Source organism: Microtus ochrogaster, chromosome 8 (assembly GCF_000317375.1).
Source record: "Microtus ochrogaster isolate Prairie Vole_2 chromosome 8, MicOch1.0, whole genome shotgun sequence".
Lineage (NCBI taxonomy): Eukaryota > Metazoa > Chordata > Mammalia > Rodentia > Cricetidae > Microtus > Microtus ochrogaster.
In genome coordinates this window covers 72,600,498-72,616,600 of record NC_022015.1, presented here as the reverse complement: position 1 = coordinate 72,616,600, position 16,103 = coordinate 72,600,498, and the positions used below count along the sequence as shown (strand labels likewise).

The following is a 16,103-nucleotide window of genomic DNA, read 5'->3' as shown; positions in this document are numbered from 1 at the left end:
CTTGTAGACCAGGCTGGTCTCAAACTCACAGAGATCCGCCTGCCTCTGCCTCCCAAGTGCTGGGATTAAAGGTGTGCGCCACCACCGCCCAGCTCAAGACTACTTTTTAAAAAGTAAGTGGCCTTTGGAGATCTTACTTGATGCTCTGCTGCCCATGGAAAGTCATGAAGTAGAGAGGCAGGTCTTCAAAGCGGTCTGCCCACTCTTCGTACTTGTCCAGCTGCTCTTCCAGCCGCGTCACGGCAAACTGAGTCAGCATGACCCGGGCTAGTTTCACATTGCTGATCTCAAAGCTACCCCAAAGTGTGTTCACCCCTTGGGTACACAAATCCAGGGCATATTCACTGATGAATGTTGTCTTTCCACTCCCTGTTGGCCCTATAGGGGGATAGACAGAGCTCTGAGTTAGGAGGGAAGTCTCCTTGTAGCACTGCCCGTGGGGGCTGGAGATGCAGCAGCACTTAAGAGCACTTGTTGCTCTTGCAGGAGACCTAGATTTGATTCCTAGCACCCATCTGATGGCTTACAAACCATCTGTAAGTCCAGTTCCAAGGCTTATGACTACTGGCCTCTGAGGACACCAGGTACACATGTTGTGCAATGCACACATGCAGGCAAAACATTCATAACATAATAAATAAACCTAAAAAGAATAAATAAATTGAACACAGTCAGTGGCCAAAACCCACATACCTTTGTCACTTTATGGTCTAACCCTTAACCCAAAACAGTTTTTGAAGGCAGTGTTTCTCTGTATAACAGCTTTTGCTATGCTGGAACTCTCTATGTAGACCAGGTTGGCCTTGAACTCAGAGATCTGCCTTTCACTGCCTTCCAAATAGTGGGATTAAAGGCAGATGCCACCACTGCCTTTTTTTTTTTAACATTATCTTATGGGTATAAGTGTTTCATCTGCCTGTATGTCTGTACATCATATGCATACTTGGGGTCCTCAGAGGTCAGAAGAGGGCATCAGAACCCCTGGAACTGCAGCTAGACAGTTGTGAGCTGCTGTCTGGGTGCTAGGAAGTGAACTCGAATCCTCTGCCAAAGAAGCCAGTGCTTTTAAGTACTAGGCCATCTCTCCAGCTCCCAAAACAGTGATTTCCTAGTGAGTCACCTGTAAACACCGTGAGCTCGCCCTTGCGATGCCCCTTCAGCAGACGATTGAGGTCTGGGAAGCGACTCCAGCGGACCCCAGCCGCTTGCTCCACATTTGACAGCTCTCCTAGAACCTCCTCCCGGAGCTGCCGGAAAGACACAATAGATTTGTGCCAGGCAGGGAGCGCAGTACGAAGAATACGAACAAGACTTAAGCCTTGGTTTAAGGCCTCCAGCGGACGAGGTTGTTGGTTACCAGGCCTCACCAAAGAGCATCGCTTGGGATTGAGTTTTCGGGCAAACAGTTTGGCGGCCTCCCAGGACCGAAGGTCATCCCCTAGCCAGAATACAATTCGACGGAACTGTTCAAGGTAAGGGAGTAAAGGTGGGGGTAAACAGACCGTTCCTCTGGGTAGGGCAAGGGTGGGCAGCCCCATGGACTGGCTCAAGGCCAAGCTGTCCAGCTCACGGCTCGTGAGGACCACCTCTGCATCCCGACGGCTGATCAGTGGTAGTCCAAATAGGTTGTGGTAGGCACCAGGCCGGGGAATGGTGGTCTCCACGTACTGTACTCCATTCCCCTGATCTTCGGCCCCTAGTAGCTTCAGGCCACGTAATCCTGCACTCCCAGGGGTGAACCAAGGGAAGACCAAACTTCGAGTAGATCGCAGATAGCGGACGCTGAACCTCCTGAGCGTGTCATCTGTCACCTTGGATAGGCCAAACATCACACGAGCCAGCTTGGCCTCCTCAGGATCAGGTAGCTCCCAGAGAGGGATAGCTCGATTCCAGATTCTCAGGACCTCCTCTCTGTCCTCAGCTTCCGGGCCCTCAGTAAGCAGGATTCCCTCTTTGGCCCCATCCCCTCGTCCCTCCACACTGGCCTGGAAGTCTTCCCAGCTCCCTTCTGCTAGGCTAGTCATGCAGAGAAAGTGTCCTGTGGTCTTGTCAATGAAGAGGCAGAAGGAAGCGGTCGAATCCTTCTGGTTTTTGATATCTGAAGACCCAACAAAGGGGCTTGGTGCTCGAAGGCAACTGTGGCCATCCTGGAACGGGATCCCATGCGCCCGTAAATATTGGCGGATTTCAGTTGTCGTCACAGGCGACATTGGCACCTCTAAGGCTGGGAGCGCCTCCTTCCTGTACCTTCTGCGAGGAGGGCCTGGGGTCAAGCTTCGGGGCAGGCCCCTCCGACTCACCCACTCCCCTCGCTGAGGCAGCAATATTCGGAAGGGGTAAGTACATCGCAGCAGGAGCCACATTCCTAATAGAGTGGGATGCCTCTACTGCCAAAACTTTTGATGTCTGGTGTGCCGCCTTCACTAGGCTAGACCCTAGGAGCCTTCCACAGAGCACCCCCAGGACTTCCGATAGCTGGCTTCTCTCTATCGCCCCTCAAACCGCTGCCTTACCGACACCCTTCTTAATCCCGTTGGTTTCTGTACATTGCTACTTCACATCTCTGCTCAGCTACACAACCCTTTCACGTCTCGGTCCCTCTCTTTACAACTTCTCGCTACCAGCTCATTTCTGGAACCCTCGACGGTCCCTCACTCTAGACGGCTTCTCGGTCTCATCTCCTCACCTCTACACCCCTCCACGACTCTCCTCGCCATCCTCATCTCTACAGCCCTCTGCATCCTGCCTGAACCCCAACAACAGGCGTTCTCCTCGGCTCCTAACTCTCACTGGGAACCCTCCACCCAGCTGAAGGTCACAGCTGAAGCCCGGAGCTCTCACTGCCCCCCGGGCTCTACCCCGTGCTCTAGGACACCCACTCTCCCGCTCCCAGTTCTCCTTTCTACCCTTTCGCCCGCAACGTGGGTCGCCCGCACGCGCCACTCGCTGTGACCTCGGAAGCAAAACTCTCCGGGAAGCCCGTGAACCCAGAACCGGAAGTCGTTGGTTAGTCCCGCCCGCCCTCTGGCCGTCCGGGCTGCCAAGCGGTAACCATGACCGCGCGCGGGACCCCGAGCCGCTTCTTGACGAGCGTCCTCCATAACGGGCTGGGTCGCTACGTACAGCAACTGCAGCGCCTCAGCCTCAGCCTCAGTCGGGATGCGCCCTCGTCCCGCGGCGCCAGGTGAGGCCCACGGGAGCGGGAGGATCGGGGTAGGGGGCGCGGGGAACGACGGGACTGGGTCCGGGTCACCGCTCTCACCTTCCCTGGGCCTCGCAGGGAGTTCGTGGAACGTGAAGTGACCGACTTCGCCCGACGGAACCCAGGGGTCGTAATCTACGTGAACCCGCGGCCGTGTGCGGTGCCTAGAATAGTGGCCGAATACCGTAAGTGGGGCCTCGCTGGGGCGGCAGGGCAGGATCCCCGCTTGCCCGCCGGGTTCTTCTTGTTTTAACTTCCTACCTGACGGTTTCCACTCATTCCCACGTCCCTCTGCCAGTTAACGGGACCGTACGCGAGGAAAATGTCAACAGCAAGTCGGTGGAGGAGATCACATCACTGGTGCAGAAGCTGGCGAACCAGTCCGGCTTGGATGTGATCCGCATCCGCAAGCCCTTCCACACCGACAACCCTAGCATCCAGGGCCAGTGGCACCCCTTCACCAACAAACGGACAGCCCTCGGCGGGCTGCGGCCCAGAGAACTCCAGGATCCTGCTGCAGCTTTGGAACAAGCACAGTAAAGAACCAGGCTTTGGACAGTGGAAGCGATGGCATTGGTTCCTCTTTCGGATTTCAAGCTCTGGCAAATAAATGGAACCTACCAATGGGGTGGGGAGGGGGCGTGGCCCGGGATAAAGAAGAGCTGACTGCCACCATTGCCCACTGCTAGATAAAGTGACCTAATGAATACCCTCATTCTGATTCTGTTGGCCTCCTGCAACTGGAATGTAAGAAGGCTTCCAAGTGCTATACGGGGTCCTCGTTTTCAGAAATCAAAATTATGATTTCAATGAAGTCAAGGTTGACTTCTGAAGAACCCGTGATGCTTGTTGCTCTTGCTGTGGCCTGGCATTGGGCAAGTCACCTTATATCTGTGAGTGTTTGTGTGCAGATTGGAAAACTGAAGTCGCCGGGTGGTAGTGGTGGCTCACTCCTTTAATCCCAGCACTCAGGAGGCAGAGGTAGGCGGATCTGTGAGTTCGAGGCCAGCCTGGTTTACAGAGTAAGTTCCAAGACAGGCTCCAAAGCTACAGAGAAACCCTGTCTGGAAAAACAAACAGGAAAAAAGGAAACTGAAGTCATTAAAACTTACCTAAGACCACATCTGGAGGTTTATTTATTTATCATATGTATGGGTGTTTGGCCCGCTTGTATGTCTGCACCATACGGAGAATGCCCCTGGAGGCCAGAAAATGGCGGAAGGTGCCCTAGAACTGGAGTTACAGTTGTGAGCCTCCTTGTAGGTTCTGGGAATTGAACCTGGATCTTCTGAAAGAGCAGCCAGTGCTCTTAACCATCTGAGCCATCTCTCCAGCCCCTCAGGATCATGCTTCAAAGGGTTGTTTTTTTTACCCCCTCAAGACGGAGTGTCACTATGTGGCTCTGGCTGTCCTGAAACTCTGTAGACCAGGTTGGCCTTGAAATCAGAGACCCACCCCCAAGTGCTGCAACTGAAAGGCTTGTGGACCACTATGCCTGGCTCAAAATGTATGCATTTTTTTTGTTTGTTTGTTTGTTTTTTGGTTTTTTTGAGACAGGGTTTCTCTGTGGTTTTGGAGCCTGTCCTGGAACTAGCTCTTGTAGACCAGGCTGGTCTCGAACTCACAGAGATCCGCCTGCCTCTGCCTCCCGAGTGCTGGGATTACAGGCGTGCGCCACCACCGCCCGGCTAATGCATGCATATTTTATGCATAAACTCTACTTTTGACTCTAAAACCAGAAGCAGAACATAAATTTTTTCAGTGGTTAGTGTCAGAAGCAATGTGCCTCAGATTCCCAGAGCAGGTCCCAGATAACAAGCTTTCTGTAGTCCTAACTGCACTCCTAACCCAAATTCTCTGTACAGAAATAAGCCCTTGGGCTGCAAAGATGGCTTTGCCTGCTCTTCCAAAGTTCCTGAGTTCAATTCCCAGAAACCACATGAGCTCACAACCATCTGTAATGAGATTTGGTGCCCTCTTCTGGCCTGCAGGGATACATGCAAGCAGAACACTGAATACATACATACATACATCTTTAAAAAAATAGAAAGAAAGAAACCCTTCTCTTTCCCTGGATCAAGGAGTGGGAAGTGCAGAAAAATAGGGAAGAGCGCCACGACTGGCAAGAAGTGTCTTCCAGCCTTAGACAGGGCTGGGGCTGAGACAAGCAGGGATTGAGAGCACTGGCTACTCCAGAGGACCCATGCTCAGTTCCCAGCACCTACATGGCACCCTGCAACCATCTGTAACTGGTTCCAGCAGATCTGACCTTCCCGGTCTCAGAGGGCATCAGGCATGCAGGTGGTACACAGGCTGCATACAGACAGAAAACCCAGCAAAGGCCTTGATATGGTGATACAGCTTTTCATTGCCAGCACTTGGAAGGCAGAGGCAACCAGATGGATGAGTTCAAGGCCAGCCTAGTCTACATGGAGTGTCCCAGGCCAGTCAGGGCTACATAATGAGACCAAGTCTTTAAAAAAGAAAGGAAAAAGGCAGGGTTGGGGAGATGGCTCAGTGGGTAGATGCAATCACTGCTAACCCTGACAACCTGAGTTGTCAGGACTCACTTAGTAGAAGGAGGAGCAGACTGTCCTGAGCCTCTGACCTCACACTCACCTTGGCGTGTTCAAGTACATGCACACATAAACAAGTGTTTTTGTTTTTAGAGCAATGAGCCGAGCGTGCTGTATATCTGTAGTCCCACATATCCCGGAGGTGGAGACAAGCAGGATCACTTGAACCCAGGAGTTTGTGACCAGCCTGATAAAGCCAGGAGTAAAGAGCTAGGAGCCTTGTGGGTTCTTGAGCTGCTGTGACTTTGTCACCCTCTATCAATGACTAATCCGAGCCTTAGCCAGTGGCCCTGTGCCTGCGCAGCTCAGGTACAGCAGGAGCGGAGCAGCTCATTCCTTATGTAAATATTTTTATGGGGATCAAAGCCAACCCTAGATGAGGAAATCTCTGCAGCACCTTCTCCATAGGCCAGAAACCTGTCCCTGGTAAAGACAGTCTAGACCAAGCAGACACTCAAAGCTGTGGGGAAAGAGGGCTTTTATTAACCAACACGAGGAGCAGAGCCCAGGCTCCCCGATCCATCACATGCCTCTTCCACCCACCTGGGTGGTGAGTGAAGTACAGCCATTCTCACAATAAATACATTCATTGTGGGGTGGAGGTGGGAGAGGTATGGGTGAAGGGCAGTAAAAACTCGTGGGGGTTCCACGTTCTCAGCTACAAAAATAACAGTCATCCTCACCCAAGGGGAATGGGAGAGCTCAGTCAGGGTTGATTGTCCCATATGGGCCTGAAACATCTGAGACCCTTGGACCTTGAAAGCGCCCTGGTGAGGTAGGACAGGAATGGGAGCCAAGCATCCAAACTCCCAGCCTCTGCCCTTTGCATAGTTCCAAGAACGGGCTTCATGTGCCAGGTGAGATATCAAGTCACTTCCCCCTGCTGTGGTCTAGGAGAAGCAGTTGCTTGGTCCCTAAGAGGGAGGCTGGCTCATTGAGTGCAGTATTGGTCACTTGTCCTAGTTCTGTAAGGACAGCTAAATGGGAGGGGAAACCTCCCTTTGAAATATCCGCGGACCAAACCTAGTAGACACAGCCTGACTGAGGCAGCAAGGGGAGGCTCTGAATGTGTATGCAGGTGGACATGGAAGCAGATGATACGGGTGTGTTAGCACATACGCACGGGAAGAGGACATGCCCGGAGTGCTGGCACTCCTGCGTGTGAACGGGAGGAGCAGGGAGGCAGAAGAGGGAGTGATGGCTCTTACCTCCCAGGCTGGCCTATTCCCAGACTCGTGCCAAAGGGTTACCGCACGGGATGGGACTGGAAAGAGGACTAGATAGGAAGGTGATAATTGGGAGGGTGCCCCCGAATCTAGGCGGGGTGATACCAGGAGGAGGGACACTGCAGCCCAGCTGATAAAACATTCTTCATGTGCACATGGGAATGTCAGCAGGACTCGGGTGGCTGGCAGAGAGAGAGGTCTTGTCTGAATTCAGGACTACCCAGCACACAGAGCTGTGCAGAGGGTGGCAGCATTGAGGCCATCTGGACCTGCAGAGCCCTACCTGAGGAGAAGAGGAAGGGTGGGCAGGTAATGGGATAAGAGAACGGTCCTCTCCTCCCAAGCTTTCAGGGTAAGGGATAGAAACTGGGTCTGGGTTTGCAGAGTGCATGGTCCTGAGGGAGCACCTACCTTTGAGGAGCACCGGTGGGCCTGGGCTGCTCACATGTGTGCCTTGGAGACTGAAGAGGGGGTTTTGGCTAACCATGATTCTGGCCAGCCCTACAGAGACATCAAAGTTGGGAGAGGGGAATGGAGTTGGGGGCGTGAAGGAGGGTGGCTGTGTTGGGGAGCAGAGGCCCAGCCTGGGGCAGCCAGGCTGGCTTGGAAGAGCATTTGTTTGGGAGGCTAGGCTCAGACAGAGCTCTCATCCAGCTGCTCTACCAGCTGTGTGTGTTTCCTCTTTTCCAGGATGCGGCTGAGCTCCTCTGCGAAGGAGCAGGGTCCGGCTGGCACTCCGTTGTTGCTCTGCCTCAGGAGCACATAACTACTGCCATTCATCCTTCGAAGCCGGCTGGGCAGTGCCACCAATCCATTGGTCAGCTCAGCCGGGGGTGGGGGTGGCGGTGGAGGGGGTGGGGCTGGGGCTCCTTCCCCAGGGATGATCTGGAGGCAGCTACTCTCCAGGCCCCCGGCCCCCTCCTCATCGTCACCCTCGTCTTCTTCTCCAGGACACTGGCCCGAGACTGTCTGCAGCTGCACAGCTGAGCCCCCTGCCCGGCCAGCCCTACCCAGTGAGTACTTTCTCCTGCGACCTCTTCTGCCTCCCCTCAGACATGCCACATAGAGGAGGGACGATGCCAGGATGAGGCAGAGGCCACCAAGTATAGCGATGGCTACCACATAGAACAGCCTCATGTCATGCGCCAGCTGTGCTCCAGGCATGGCAGGGGCTTGTGGAGCTGGGGCAGGGGTGGCCGGCCGCACTGTGAGGCTGTAGGAAGCCAGCAGCATCCGGAGACCATTCTCCTCAGCGTAGCAGCCATAGTTGCCACTGTGCTCCAGCTGTGTGTCTGTTACCAGCAGCCCATCCACTCCCACGCGGTAGCCATCCTGGCCATCACTCAGGCTCTTGCTCCCATTGAGTAGCCACAAAGCTCGGGCCAGGTTCGATGGCTGGTCACAGGGCAGGAGGACGTCATCACCCCGGAGCACAGAGCGGGTCTTCAGTGGTGGTGGTGGCCCTGGGGAGGATGGGAGAGGAAGGATCGATAGCTGCCCATCCCAGACAGCACTGGAAATGACAAGACAGATGGCAGACAGCTAAATTCTTGGCACCAAGTCTGGAGTCGGTGACAGCTAAGCAAGCCTGTGAGCGCATGAGGGTGCACATGGGCCCTGCCTGGGAAGTAGACAGTGTTTTGGGTCTTTTCCCCTCTCTCTAAGCTCCTCTCCCCTGTGGTTTCTACCAAGGACTCCTAATCTTTACTTCAGCAGAGCTTTCTTTCCTGAACACCAGACTTGAATGTTTACCACCTACTGGGAATCTCACTAAGGCCAAAACCTCTTTCATCAACCACATCAGGTCCTTTGAATCGCTACCGCCAGTGGCTCTGCCGTTTACATCAGGAACTGGGAGTTTCCCTTGCCTCTCCTCATATCCATTCTCGTGAGACTCTCAGACCTGTTCGCCTCTCTCCTTCCATGGCTGCCCGCCCTCTAGGGGCCCGTTCAGTCTCCGATCCTTGCAACTACAGCTGATCCCTTGAAAACACAAATCTAGACTGAGCAGATAGATCAGGAAATATAGGTATTTGCTGCGAAGCTCAACCTGAGTTCAATCCCTGGGACCCACATGTAGGAAGGAGAGACTGACTCCCATAGGTGTCTTACACATGACGTGCACATCCTCCTCACACAAATGCTTGGGAGCAAACTAAATATAGTTTTAAAAAAAATTTAAGACAGGGGCTGGAGAGATGGCTCAGTGGTTAAGAGCACTTGTTGCCCTTGCTGTAGAGGACCTGAGTTTGGTCCCAGCACCCACATGGTGGCTCACAAGCACCCATAACTCCAGTCCCAGGGAATGCAATCAAGCATGCACACAGTGCACATACATACATGCAGGCAAAATGCACTCATAAAATAGTTTTTAAATGTCTTAAAAATAAGCCAGGTGATCGGGGCACACACCTTTAATCTCACCACTTGGGAGGCAGAGGCAGGCAGATCTCTGAGCTTGAGGCCAGCCTGATCTACAGAGCAAGTTCCAGGACAGTCAGGGCTACACAGAGAAACCTGTCTTGAAAAACCAAACAAACCAACAAACAAATAGCAAAAAAAAAAAAAAAAATTAAAAAGATGAGTGTGGTCAGGTTACTTCTTGGTAAAAAAAAAAAAAAATTCTCCAGAGGTTTCCTATTGCTTTTTTTTTTCTTCTCAGATCATGCTTTACTGGAGTGCACTTGGTTGAGAGAGAGCATGAAGCAAAGGGGGAAGAGAGGGGCAGAAAGCGAGGGAGAGCAGGAAGCAAGAGAGAGAGAGCGAGCGAGAGAGGCGAGAGACAGGCTAGAGAGGGCTAGAGACAAGAGCTCCTATTGCTTTTTTTATAAGGACCAAAACATTTGCCAAGGTCCCTGCTCATCTCCAGTCTTTTCCTCCTGAGCACCCTCTTCCCACTGACCCAGCTGCTTGAGTGCCATTGCCCTCCTCATGCCCGCAACCTGCCTGGTTAGCTTAGAGATGAAAACAGCTTGGATCAAAAGTGCAAACTTGAATTTGACTGCTTCAGGCCAGGTTGATTCTAACCCTGCTGCTTCGTAGCTGAGTAACCATGGACAGTTTCCTGATATTCCCTGTGCCTCAGAGGGGTTGTCCCTCATGGGGATGGTGATGGGGCCTCTCACATAGAGGGTTGTGAGAACAGACACATGTGCTTAGATCAGCGCTTGGCACACACGTACTCAGCTCCGATTACTATCTTCCTTTAGTCCTTTAGATAGCAGCTCTGCGACATAATCTTTCTTTGGAGAAAAACACGTTACCCTTCTGCACCTCGCTGTAGTTGCAGTTATTAATAATTACAGATAGTTCTTTGTATTCACGTCCCCCCACCACTTAGGCATATACTTCAGATGTGGTCATAAAACCAGCACTAAGTCACTAACTCCCCACCCTCTCTCTCTCTCTCTCTCTCTCTCTCTCTCTCTCTCTCTCTCTCTCTCTCTCGTGTGTGTGTGTGTGTGTGTGTGTGTGTGTGTGTGTGTGTGTTGCTAGACAGTAAACCCACATAACGAGAAAAAAGAGCTCTCTTTTTTTGTTTTTTTTTTTTAAGACAGGGTTTCTCTGTGAAACAGTCCTGGCAGTCCTGGAACTTACTCTGTAGACCAGGCTAGCCTTGAACTCACTGAGAACCACCTCTTCTGCCCTGCCTCCCGAGTGCTGGGATTAAAGGCGTGTGTCACCACTGCCTGGCTAAGAAAAGCTCTTTACCAATGAGTTACTTGCCCGACTGTCTCCAAGTCTTGAGCCTGCTTCTTCATTTACAGTGTATTTGGGAAATAGTTATCCACTGAGCATTTCCTGTGCTGGGTCATCCTCATGAACCCATCCAAGCACAGGCAGTCAGAAACATCCACACAGGTCTGTGAGTTCGACTCACCTGTATCCCTGCTGCCCTCACAGCCTCGATTTCCTCTCTCTATGTCCTGTATCAATGCTGTCCTGGGGACAGAAAATCAAGGTTCATGAACAAGGAGAAATGAGTAGCAGGATTACCAATAACAGCTCACATCCCTTTCCTCCTCCATTTAGGGCATGTCTCCCATCCCTACTTCCAACCTCTACCCTGGGACCTGTTGGCGACGGTGGTGGCCACCATGCAGGCATGGGTGCTGGAGTCCCAGCCACAGTAGGGGTCCCGTGCCAGGATACAGTCATAGCAGGAACGGTAGCGTGAACAGCTGGACAGAGGAAACTGAATGACTCCACTAGCAGCCCCCACATAGAGGCTGTGCTGGAACCAAAGAGGACAGTCGGTCAGTGACCCCACAGTCCCTACCCAGCCTCCCTAGCCCCCTTCTCTGTTGGCATATTGAGGTCAGGTCTACCTGCAGGGGAGAGATGACTAGACTGTCCACAGACTGGGGCTCCCCGAACACTTGTGTCTCTTCGATAATGTGCATTCCAGAACCCAGGACCACGGCCTTGTGGATCCAGCCATCAGCTGATGTAGAACGGACAAAAGTCAGAACCCAGCAGTGTCATTTGCTCTCAGTACCCCACAGGAGGCCTAACGGGAACATCTCAGGAATCAACCACCAGCAGTGGTCCCTCAGGACACTGGGCGCTCCAGGCCAACGTGGCAGGAGCTACTGGGTTCAGACGTCTCAGTAACCAAGGCCATTAGGGGTCAGGGATTTGGATCAGGAGCACCTGTGCCCAGAAAGAGCAGGTCATAGGTGGGTCCAGCAGGTGTGCTGACGTGGGTTCCGGTGAGCTGAGTGTAGCGCACATTGCGCTTCAGCAGCAGGGGCCGCCCGCGTGTGGGCACCACAGGCCGAGCCATCAGTGGGTGCAGCTTCACAAAGTCCAGGACCAGGGATGGCAAGTCTTGGGACGAGTTGTAGCCTCGTCTGCGCAAGGAATCTGTGATGCACTGGGTTGGAGGAATGGGTGGTGAGCCGCAGGACTCCACCACCTGCCTCCCCTCCCCTCCCAAGGCTTTGCCTACTCAGCATAGGCTCCAGGCCTGAGTGCTCACCGAGCCAGGCCGGGGTTCGGGCACCCCACCCTCATAGCGGCCCCAGCGCCGCGCACCATCCTGGTACTCCATGAAGGGGCCTGTGAACACAGCCTGCATCTCAGCCAGGTCATAGCGGCAGATGGCTGAGGCCTCCAGGGTCTTCCTAGGAATGGGACATAGGGGAGGACTTAGCCACACTGAATGGAACCTGCCCCCAACCCGCGCTCCACCTGGAGCTACTGTTACCATGGTCCATGTCCACCTCAGGCCTATGGGCCTGTCTTGGGCATCAGTGGACCACAGTGCCCTCTGGCCCTAGGAGAGCTTGACATGCCTGACTCCATTTTGCAGCCAGCTCATCATTGACCTCAGCTCCAGCCCTTAGACGTCCTCAGTTTCTTCCCTTTGCCAGCACTCCTGAGCTTACCACTGTGTTGTCAGCGTGAAGACTGCATAGAAGTGCGTGTGAACCGACATATCAGCATCCAGGCTGCAGACGCATCGTAGTGTCTCGTACTGTGGGATGTGGCAGATGAGACGAGCCTTCAGGAAGGATGTCCACTTCTTCTGTAGGATTTTCTTTCCTCCCAGATCTCCCTGGGGAGGTAGGGACACAGGATCAGGGTCAGAGATCTAACCTCTACCTGTACACTGTATCCTGACTTCTCCATACGCACCTTGCACACACGGGCTACTCTAGCCACGCGGTGGCTGCTGCGACTCTGAGTAAAGCTGCTGGAGCCTTCTTCGCGCTCCATGAAGAAGTAGTAAATCTTGTCATCGTCACCCACGGCACTGGCCTTGCTTTCCCGCACCAGCACAGAGAATACAAACTCAGCATCTGTAGTTGAGTATTTGGGAGGCTTATGAAACAACCTGAGACCTCTCCCTCAGCCACGCCCCCTCGACCTCCCTCCACAACACACATGCGCAAAATGGACAGGCCACCTGGAGACCTGGGAATGGGATGGTCATCTGCCCAAGGGAGTAAACAATAAAAAAGACCCCTACCGCCCCCCATCATCATGCACCTCCTTCTCCTAACCATTGAGCCAGTGCATCGGTGCCTCCTCAGTTCTCAGAGAGTGTGGGTGGCGGCTCCGGCGGATGTCAGGAATACTCCGAAATTCATACCGTGTCGCTGTGTAGAGGCCTCCATCTGAGGCAGGGACATCCAGACATGAGATGCATGTCATGTACAACAGGGAATATGACATGCATAAGTGGCAAGTCCTAGCAGCAAGAAACGCATTCAGATCATCGCATTCTTATGCGTTAGGACTGGCGGCAGGAGGGTCTGCTCACCGATGATAAGGCCTGTGAAGCCACGGGCTGGGTCATAAGGACATTTCTCCTTTCCCTCCTCGAAGTTAGTAGGCAAGATGAAGGCTTCAGCATCCTGGAGAATGAGGGTCCCAATCAGTCAATGGTCTGAAGACAGGCAAGCGCTGCAGCCCCAGGTCAGGCCAGTCTGGGGTTAGCAGTCAGGGCTAGGGATAGGAATACTCACAATGGCTGCACAGAGGGGCTGGAAGGCGTGGGTCCCACATGCATAGAAGTGGGTGGCATTGAGCCGCTGTAGAAATCGCACATGGTTGAAACACTCTGTCTATAGACAAAGGGAGGCAGTCATGTAAGTTCTCTGTCTGAATAGAAGCCATTTCTATTGGTCTAGCTTTGCAGTATGATTCTTTTTTGTTGTTGTTTGTTTTTTCGAGACAGGGTTTCCCAGTGTAACAGTCCTAGCTGTCCTGCAACTATCTCTTGTAGACCAGCCTGGCCTCGAACTCACAGGGATTTGCCTGCCTCTGCCTCTTGAGTGCTGGGATTAAAGGCATGCGCCACCACCGTCCGGCCTGCAGTCTGATTCTTGGCCCCCACCTATAGGACAGACTTTCCAAGATGCTTCCCATTACCTGACCCCACTCTGGCAGCTTCTCCTGTCTGTGTTTCCTGCAGTCCCTTCCACCTACCCTTCAGGAGCCATTGGTGCTCAAAGGCAGGGAGCATTTCAGGGGAATGATGGTTTGACAGGAGCTCAAAAGTTGGGGTTTTTGTTGTTGTTGTTTGTTTTTTTGTTTCTTGAGACAGGTTTTCCCTTTGTAGCTTGGCTGTCCTGGAACTCACTCAGTAGACCAGGCTGACCTCGAACTCACAGGGGTCCACCTGCTTCTGCCTCCCGAGTGCTGGGATTAAGGGCACGCCCACTACTGCCTGGCTACTCAAAAATTACTTTTAAGCAATGCTCCTCCCTAATCCTGGAGCTCCCATAAAGCCCAGTTCTCTCTCTGTTGCCAGTCTCACTCCGGCAAAAAGCAAGCTCCCGTTCTTCCTGACCCAAATCGTCCCTCTTAAACCTGTTCATCCGGTCTTTCCCACCTCCACCTGCATCCACCTTGCTCTGGTCCAGAAGCATCTTTGCTGCCGCCCACTCTCTCACCCCCACATTCAGCCACTTTCCATGGTTCACTCTGCCAAGTGGTTCTTGAACTTGGCCCACTTCACTGTTTTCATCCAGTACTGATAACCGTCACCTCTTTGTTGCACAACTCTAGGGGCTACCTGACCCCCTCCTAACCTGCTATGCTACTCTTTTTCACAGCTGTTTACTCAGTGACTGAGGGATGCTCCAGGAGTAACATTCAGACAGCACAAGGGGGCCTGTTGTCAACAGCCTCTCCCGTATTCCGGTCTCCCAGGTGGCCTGTGAGGGAGACCGTAGACACCATGTCCGAAGTTCCCTTCCAGGATCGCCCATCTGTCAACACCCTCTTGCTCCCATCCAATCCACTTCCCAGAGTGCCACAGATGTAAAACAGACCAGGGCATGGCAGCAGCTCCCGTGCCTGCAGCACACAATCCCACATGGCCCTGGGCTTGTCCCTGACTGCTCATTCCACCTCTTCCAGCCACAATGGCTGTCTCTGCACCCTTCTGGTGCCTAAGCTGCTGTCCAGTTCTCCTCGACCATCCTCCTGTCTGTTACCCAGAGTCTGAATCCATGGAAGGCTCCTATCCCCACTTTCTCTCCTGCAGCCTTCACCTGTTTCTTGTCAGCTTACTCAGGCCTTCTTTCTAACTCCTAGGACGCCCCACACTTTCCACTGTTCTTCCTGTCTCTAGACTCAGTCTATTTTGATCCACCTGGCACGTGGGACAAGACCAGCTTTCCTAGAGTAGCTCCCTAAGACAGAAAAAGGGCAATTGGGACGAATTCTGTAGTCAAATGAGCTTGGAAAGTACCGGGCGGGTGACTGCTCGGAGCTTTAATGATGTCACTGTGAGCTGGGAATGTTGTCCTTTCCAAAAGTACTACACCACTCAGTTCCGCCTTTGAAAATGAACATTCTTCAGGATAATGCTTTGGAACATGTTCTCTGACACTGCTGCTCAAAGTGGTCTGAGAACCAGAGCGATCAGCTTCAGTAGGCTTTCCGGAGGTGTAACATCTCGGGCCCTTTCCAGACCTATTGATCTGGAACCTATAATTCATGTGTGAGGGCCTCCAAGGCATCAGACAGAATGGGTGTCGTTGTCACAATAACGTCCAAACCCTTCGTGACCTGGGTTCACCTACCCCACTAGCTCTGCTTATTAGCCACAGTGCACTGAGGTAGCCTCTGATGGGAAGTTCTAGAGGAACACACCGCAGACTCACTGAGTCACAGCCCCTAGGTCTAGGGCCCAAAGTTTGAGGCCAAGGCTTTCTGTGAACCCTAATCCTCTTTCATTACCATCTAACTGCTGGGATGACAGGCATTCACCACCACGATGCCCAGTGTGAATGTGCACTTGTGTGTGTGTCCTCAGCCTCCCAAGAGCTGGAATTGTAGGCATATGCCACCATAACTGGCTTGGAATGTGTTTTTTTTTAAATCTATTTATTTCATGTGTGTATGTGTGTGCCTATGCTATGGCACACATTAGAAAGACCAAACAACCTGTGAGAGTAGGTTCTCTCTTTTTTTGAGTTGTCAGGCTTGGCAGCAAGTGCCTTAACCTGCTGAGCAGTTGCCGGTCCAAGAGTGTGTACTCTTTTTTTTTTTAATTTTTTTTTTTTTTGGTTTTTCGAGACAGGGTTTCTCTGTGGCTTTGGAGCCTCTCCTGGCACTAGCTCTGTAGACCAGGCTGGTCTC

At 52.8% G+C, this 16,103-nt stretch overlaps 3 protein-coding genes across 4 annotated transcripts in view; 1 reads left to right on the top strand and 2 right to left on the bottom strand.

The window, feature by feature from the left end:
* Window positions 1-2,946, bottom strand: part of Twnk (twinkle mtDNA helicase) — a 6,441-nt gene extending 3,495 nt beyond the window's left edge. Inside the window, exons 1-2 of the mRNA XM_005352350.2 lie at window positions 1,121-2,946; window positions 138-378 (exon numbers count right to left, since the gene is read on the bottom strand). Of these exons, the coding sequence (XP_005352407.1) occupies window positions 138-378; window positions 1,121-2,363 (1,484 nt within the window). The 5' untranslated portion in view covers window positions 2,364-2,946. The remainder of the gene's footprint in view (window positions 1-137; window positions 379-1,120) is intronic.
* A 74-nt stretch (window positions 2,947-3,020) lies between these two features.
* Window positions 3,021-4,323, top strand: Mrpl43 (mitochondrial ribosomal protein L43). Its single transcript, XM_005352348.3, has 3 exons — window positions 3,021-3,184; window positions 3,281-3,387; window positions 3,501-4,323. Exons 1-3 carry the CDS (start codon window positions 3,054-3,056, stop codon window positions 3,740-3,742), a joined length of 480 nt encoding a protein of 159 aa, XP_005352405.1. The 5' UTR covers window positions 3,021-3,053; the 3' UTR covers window positions 3,743-4,323.
* Window positions 4,324-6,239: 1,916 nt separating this feature from the next.
* Window positions 6,240-16,103, bottom strand: part of Sema4g (semaphorin 4G) — a 14,913-nt gene continuing 5,049 nt past the window's right edge. The window contains exons 5-16 of one of the 2 annotated variants that reach the window (XR_001229027.2): window positions 13,478-13,576; window positions 13,273-13,366; window positions 13,013-13,126; window positions 12,645-12,808; window positions 12,395-12,564; window positions 11,986-12,130; window positions 11,658-11,880; window positions 11,333-11,448; window positions 11,078-11,238; window positions 10,885-10,946; window positions 7,416-8,467; window positions 6,240-7,287 (exon numbers count right to left, since the gene is read on the bottom strand). Coding sequence is in view for 1 of the 2 variants with exons in the window: in XM_005352349.2 (XP_005352406.1) it covers window positions 7,638-8,467; window positions 10,885-10,946; window positions 11,078-11,238; window positions 11,333-11,448; window positions 11,658-11,880; window positions 11,986-12,130; window positions 12,395-12,564; window positions 12,645-12,808; window positions 13,013-13,126; window positions 13,273-13,366; window positions 13,478-13,576 (2,178 nt within the window). In the remaining variant the exon portion in view is untranslated. Of the gene's footprint in view, window positions 8,468-10,884; window positions 10,947-11,077; window positions 11,239-11,332; window positions 11,449-11,657; window positions 11,881-11,985; window positions 12,131-12,394; window positions 12,565-12,644; window positions 12,809-13,012; window positions 13,127-13,272; window positions 13,367-13,477; window positions 13,577-16,103 lie in introns of both variants that reach the window. The other variant, XM_005352349.2, reaches the window with a different exon arrangement.